Source organism: Triticum urartu, chromosome 3 (genome assembly GCF_003073215.2).
Source record: "Triticum urartu cultivar G1812 chromosome 3, Tu2.1, whole genome shotgun sequence".
Classification (NCBI taxonomy): domain Eukaryota; kingdom Viridiplantae; phylum Streptophyta; class Magnoliopsida; order Poales; family Poaceae; genus Triticum; species Triticum urartu.
Genome location: NC_053024.1, coordinates 104,204,563 through 104,210,996, shown reverse-complemented (window position 1 = coordinate 104,210,996; position 6,434 = coordinate 104,204,563). Strand labels below are relative to the sequence as shown.

Sequence of the window (6,434 nt, the reverse complement as noted above, 5' to 3'; positions counted from 1 at the left end):
ACCGCGGATCATCTTGTTGTCCATGGTTGGCCTCACGAGGAGGTTTGGAGTCTGTGTAACACCGAATTTGAAACAAACGAGCATCTCTCTCAGGGATGCCTTTTGGTCCGAAGCGTTTGGAGTATCGTTGCTGGCTGGTCCTCGATCATGCCAAGCTCGGCCCTGGGTTTTTTTCCATGCCCGAGGACTGGTGGAAGAAGAACATTCGAGGCGGAAGCACTTTGGCAGGGTGTTCATTTATGTGTGTGTGGCATGTATGGAAAGAGAGGAATCAAAGGCTTTTCCAGAACGCCTCTTTACATGTGTTAGATGTTGCTTACCTCGTTAGGGAGAACCTTGTCCACTTGGGTTTAGCTATGGCAATGGCATGTAATTTCTAGAGCTTTTTAGTCTTGTAAGTATCTTTTGTACACTTTCTGTTTTTCCATATCTATATGAAACCTGGCAGAGCGCCTGCCTTTTATCGTCAAAATAAATATCAGCCCAAGGATAAATACACGTTACAAGAAAAAAAAAAGAGAATCATGACACACACATAATCCTACATGAGCATGAGCACAAAAATTTCTCGCAGAAGCAGAGGTCGGCAACATCCCGTTTCCTTGCAAACCTTCCTAGTCTTATGTTGCATGGACCCAAATAAGCCGTGTCAAAAAGACGAGCAATTGAAAAAATTGGTCCTCCCTTTTTGCCATAAACAGTAAGCTACAATGATCCACCAATTCCCACTCTCCTCACAACCCCTAAACAGACTTCACAAATATCATCATTCAGCCTAAAAACCACCGCAGCCTCAGAAAAATTGCAGCTACACTAGTACTGTACATTTTACAGAAAAAGAAAGCATTAAGGATTATGACGCGCAGAATCCCATCCTTAGCTTACGAGGGATCACCATCACCATCACCAATAATGGCAGCAAAGAATGTGGGGAAGGGAAAAGGAGGGGTCAGGGAGGCCGCCGAGGAGAAACGCCCGGCTGCTTTCTTCGTGCGGAAAGGGCTCGACATTCTCAACCCCGCAGTCCCTCTCCGTCCACCTCCGCCCGCCACCCCACACTCCACAACGGACGAGCGAGCCAAGCCCGGCCCTCCCCTCTCCTACCTCACCTGGCTTGTCTCTGCTGCGGGCATTGACTCCTCCTCCACCTCCACCTCCACCTCCAAAACTGACTCCTTTCCTAATCTTGCTGGACAGTTCTCTGTAGTCTGTATCCCCGCACATGCCACCATCGACACCTGTCAGCCCCACCACCGGGTCGCCCTAGCCGGTGCGGCGGTGCCCCTCTGCTGCCGTGCCCCCCGGGGACTTCCCGTATCGCGGACGGGTCCTCCTCTGAATGCGGTTGGGGTAGGAGAGGTAGTATAGTATAGATAGAAGAGCCGTGCGCGCTCGGGAGGGGAGAGGAGAGGAGAGAGGCAGGAGTCCCGGGGCTGTACGGGGAGCAGCGTACCGCGTACGTACGCGCGCCCCACCGGCTGGCTACACGGCACGGGCCACCGCCGCGCGCGAGGGAGGAGGACAGGGTGTCAGCGCGGCCGGGCGGGCGGCCGGGCCCCTTTTCTTTCTTTCTGGTGCGGGCCTTGAATGCGTCGTCCTGGCTGCTGATATCCACCCGCCCGCCCTCCCGGACTCCTCGGCCGATCAGATTCGGTTCTGTTACTCGAGCTCGCCGCGGAAAGAGGGGAGGGGATAAGAGGGAGGAGGTTGGGACCTGAACCTGCCAGCAAGCCAGGCATTCTGATCCGGATTCGGCTCCCTCAACCTCCCGGCCGCCTCGAGGAAGGAAGGTTGGTTGGCTTCTTGCTCCTCCTCCCTCACGTCTCATCTCATCTCGGATTATTGTTTTCTCCTTCTTCCGCTTCTCTCCGGATGCTCGTTTGGAAAGCCGTCGGCTGTCTATCTTGGTGTGTCCGTAGACGTGAGCTCGGCTTTCGGTGCTTCTCGATCGAATTCATTCGTCTGAAAGGCAAGTTCGCTGTTTGTTTGCGGATCCTTTTTCGCCGGTTACTAGTGCTCAAGTTTCTTCGAGCTCTCTGCTCCGGATTGCTTTACCATTGTGCTCATAGTACGCCTCGGGTTTTCGATGCCGTTACTGTGCAAATCTGTGCGAGGCCTGCGTCTGCTTTCGTATCATTGCCTTTTGGATTTGTCCGGTTTTTTTGCCTAGATGAACTTCTTTTGCCTACCCTCCATTGTCGAGTCGAAAAGTTCAGGTGCTGTTTGCCGAGTCTGAACTTATCCTGAGATGTTCTCCGGTCGTGGTTTGGGAAGTCATAATACCGGCGGGGTGTTCGGATTTAATAATAATCTTGGTAAAAGGAATAGTAGATCTTGCTTTGCGCGTTTTCATTTTTTGTCGCGAGAATTGTTGCCCCATAATCTGACGTCTCGTTGCGTGAAAAGTCGATGTCTTCACTAGAAAATCAAATGGTCTGGATGATGCTTGTTCGGGTCATAATTTTTGCTCCTGCAGTTTCTCTAATGCTTCACTGCAATCCAACTGTCAAAAAACCGCGTTATTCCAACTGCTCGTGCCTGTATTCTGCTAATTCTTGAGAAGAAGTCAAATCATTATTGATTTACAAATGAGTATTCAACTATGTATGCCCGCCGATAATGATCAATATTGCTTTGTTTTTTATTCGCTGAACAGGACATTTTATATAAGCAATAATTGCCCGTATAATACTACCGGTTGCGTACCAAGTTCAGCTCACAATCTTTTCTTCCTCGTGTTGTATTTCAGGATACTTGAGAAGGCCAGGCTGCCGCGGGTTCTTCAGCAAGATTCAGGGATCTGTTTGATACTGAACAGACCCTTGACCTCTTTGTGCATCACCCATCTTTTTTACAACTTGCGGCAAGAATTTGGCAGCAAATGGGTCGAGGAATCGCTGCGATTCCTGGCCTAAGGTCTCCCGGCGGCGTTTCTTGTGACTTCTGTTCGAAATTTCACTTCGACATGTGGTTCATGCTAATCCAAGCTTCCAAAGTTGGAGTCTGATCACTTGTGACAGCGTTTCCCCGTGTCCTTAGTTCCCGGCAATATGGACACGGAGACCTCCTGGGTTAGGAGGACTAAGTTTTCGCACACCGTCTACACAAGGGTTAGTTCCCATGGGGTGCATGTGGCTCCTCTTGGCAGGGATGTGGAGCAGAGACTTCAGAGGTTTGTGAGCATGAGTAAGTGTGTGACGATGCCCATTGATCGAGGCAATGATGAAACAGTGGCTGCGCTGAAGCATACTGCTAGTTTGCCATCACTTCGAGCCTCACTTCAGCCTAATGAGAAGAAGGCCAGCAAGCAGAAGATGAGTTTGGAGATTCCTTTGAGCCCTCCGGCAAAGTCTGAGAAATCCAAGGCCCCAAGGGCGAGGAGCCTGGTCAAGAGCCCAAGCTCGATGATGCTCCTTAGCTACTTAAATAATGCACACACAAGTCAGGGCTCCAACCTTCATCAAAAGGCTAATGGATCTCCTCACAAGCTGAGATCCAAGTCCCCTCTTCCCAGCGTAGTGCCTTCAGATACATTCAGGGAAGCGAGGGCCAGCAGTCAGAGGTTCACAAGCCCTCCCCCGAAGCGTGTGGGATCTGATAAAAGCGTCTATGGCAAATCGTTGGGCAGGGAAGGGTGTGATATGGGTCCAAGCCCTGATTGGTGTTCGACTCTGGTGGTCTCTGATAAGCACAATTCTCAGAAGGATAGCTCATGGACCAGAAGATACTTTGACAATGGGGGAAGGAGGAGGGTTAGTGCAGTAGAGACTGTGAGGAGCCGTACGGTTAGCATGGCTCAAGCGGTGCAATCTACAGTTGATTGGGAACTTGATCCAACCAAGCTGCTTGTTGGCCATAGGTTTGCTTCTGGGGCACATAGCCGGCTATACAAAGGACTTTACGACAATAAGCCGGTTGCACTTAAATTTATCCGCCGGCCTAAGCCTGATGCTGGTGGGATAATAGCTGCAAAGCTTGACAAACAATATAACACTGAGATCAATGCATTGTCTCATCTGCATCATAAGAATGTGATCAAGGTATAATTACATTCAGACTTTTCAAGATGTATTGTTTTTCTTATTATATCTCTGGGCATAGATAGTGCAGAGTGTTTGGTTTGATTTTTTTCCCTTAGCCTTATAGTGGTCATGCAATCTAATAAAATCACACGGGCACGTTCATGCTCCTTTTTTTGCAATAGAAAAATACTTTGAGGATATATCTTGGTTGAACCTTTTGTTATAATCAACTCATGATTGTCTGCCAACTTGCTATACACCTTCAGAAGAAGAAAATTAAGTTGATGTTATCTTAGGATAAGCACCGTTGCTATTTTCAGTGTGCCGTCAAGTGCTCAAAATACTCACCAATAAGTTTATTTATTATATGAGCTGACCACAGTCCGTAATATTAGTGAATCATGCCTCGTTATTGATTAACCTTGTCTCATTTCATTTTGTTGGTAACTTCTGATTTCATTTTGTTGGCAACTTCTTAATGCAGCTTGTAGCGGCTCATAGATGTGGACCGGTTTATTACATTATTACGGAGCTTCTTCCTGGAGGTTCCTTGAGGTCATACCTGCACAACCCAGAGCACCACCCCCTCCCTCTGGAGAGGACCATATCCATCGCTCTGGAGATTGCCCGCGGGTTGGAGTACATCCACTCTCAGGGAATTGTCCACCGCGACATTAAGCCCGAGAACATCCTTTTTGATGAGAAGTTCGAGGTGAAGATTGCTGATTTCGGCATTGCCTGCGAGGAAACGTTATGTGATCTCCTAGTGGACGATGAGGGCACGTACCGCTGGATGGCCCCTGAGATGCTAAAGCGCAAGCCGTACAACCGGAAGGTGGATGTATATAGCTTTGGACTGCTGCTGTGGGAGATGGTGACCGGAAGAATTCCTTTCGAGAACCTCTCCCCAGTCCAGGTGGCTTATGCCGTTGCGAATAACGTAAGAGTTTAATTATGAGTGTGAGTTTGCCTTCTTTGCAGAACGTAATCAGAAGATGTACGCGTTCTCTCCTTGACTAAATCCTTTGGTTTTGTTTCAGAACAAGAAAGCGATGGAGCCTCAAGATTACTGCCCAGCAGTAGTGAGACCCCTGATTGAGGAGTGCTGCGCGTTGCAGCCTGAGAAGAGGCCGGATTTCTGGCAGATTGTGAAAACCCTGGAGAAGATCCAGTCGGTTATGTCGCAGGGCGGCTGCCTGGACGCGCTGAGGAGCAGTGACCACAAGAAGGGGCTTAAGCACTGGATTCAGAAACTGAAGCCATCGCACAGCGCGTGAGCTCAGTCATCTAGCATCGTTTCGACCGTTATTTTATCCGGTTGGGTATGCTCCCCTAGTCTAGCCTAGCGTAAGATGATATAAGCTTTTCATTTCGTGTTTTAAGATTCTAGCATGGATGCGGATGTTTATTAGGTGAGCTACAATTTGCTTTTTTATTACATTATTAGTAGTTGTATACCATATCAAACTTATACTATGTGTTATCTCATTGGCTCTTGCTCCCTGTCGCTGTCTGCTAAGCTCAGTCGCAGTGCAGATTATTCATATTGGTCGAAATCGTCGATAGAAGTTAGTCATGATTATTAGCCTGCTCTTATAGAAGTCCCTCATTTAGATAGAGATTGCCGAGGAAAGCCCGCCGACTCGCCGGCATTAGCATCATGGCCAAGTGCGTGGTTAATTAACGCAATTATTGGCACCTTTGTTCGTCAGCATGCCACTGACTCCTCGTGGTGCTTTTTATTTTGTTGCGAGATGACGGCCCGGTTTCAGATATGCTTGTTTTACCGCTGCATTTCCGTGATATTTTGTTGTTGCGAGGTGACGGCTCGGTTTTAGATATGTTTGTTTTACTGCTGCATTTCCGTGATATTTTGTTGTTGCGGGATGACCGGCTCGGTTTCGGATATGTTTGATTTACTGCTGCATTTCTGTGATATTTTGCTGAAGACGGGTGTTCGTCCTGGCCGTCGCTGCCGGTGGCGCCCTGACGCGGAAGGTGGGAGGGCCTGGACGTTGTTGAGGCACGCGTTGCTGTGGCAGTTCCCTGGCCAGCAGTTGCCACCGCGTGCACGCGTTTGCCACCAGCAAGCAGGTAGACAGTTCCAGGGCGGCGTGGTGCACCGGCCGATGGTTGCTCGGGGTGCCTGTCGTTGCGATTGCGCGTGGCTGCGCCAGCAGAGGTCTCATGCTGGTGAGTGAGGCTGAAGAATCATGCCGGCCCACCCACCCTGCACAGAGCCTTTGCGCAGCTTGCCCGCACCGGCGCCGGTCCTTGTGCTGTTTTATGCACCGTCCACTTGAACCACATGAGACCTCAAGCAGTTCTTCATCAAGGCGTGCTTTTTTAACCTGGGTCCGGCGACATTAGCAGAGGACTTCTCACAAGCCCCCCAAAGCAACGATCCCCTCC

At 49.5% G+C, this 6,434-nt stretch overlaps 1 protein-coding gene across 1 annotated transcript; it reads left to right on the top strand.

Annotated features, from left to right (window-relative positions):
• The first annotated feature begins 982 nt into the window (after positions 1-982).
• On the top strand, positions 983-5,525 carry LOC125543148 (probable serine/threonine-protein kinase DDB_G0267514). The gene is made up of 4 exons (XM_048706399.1): positions 983-1,790; positions 2,750-4,040; positions 4,507-4,962; positions 5,063-5,525. Exons 2-4 carry the CDS (start codon positions 3,051-3,053, stop codon positions 5,297-5,299), a joined length of 1,683 nt encoding a protein of 560 aa, XP_048562356.1. The 5' UTR covers positions 983-1,790; positions 2,750-3,050; the 3' UTR covers positions 5,300-5,525.
• Positions 5,526-6,434: the final 909 nt, after the last annotated feature.

What these genes read in the sequence shown, in the direction of transcription:
- LOC125543148 (XM_048706399.1), top strand. Translation starts at nt 3,051, where the DNA reads ATGGACACGGAGACCTCCTGGGTTAGGAGGACTAAGTTTTCGCACACC. An exon ending in ATCATAAGAATGTGATCAAG is followed by an intron (nt 4,041 to 4,506) that starts GTATAATTACAT and finishes TTCTTAATGCAG; the next exon opens with CTTGTAGCGGCTCATAGATG. An exon ending in CTTATGCCGTTGCGAATAAC is followed by an intron (nt 4,963 to 5,062) that starts GTAAGAGTTTAA and finishes GTTTTGTTTCAG; the next exon opens with AACAAGAAAGCGATGGAGCC.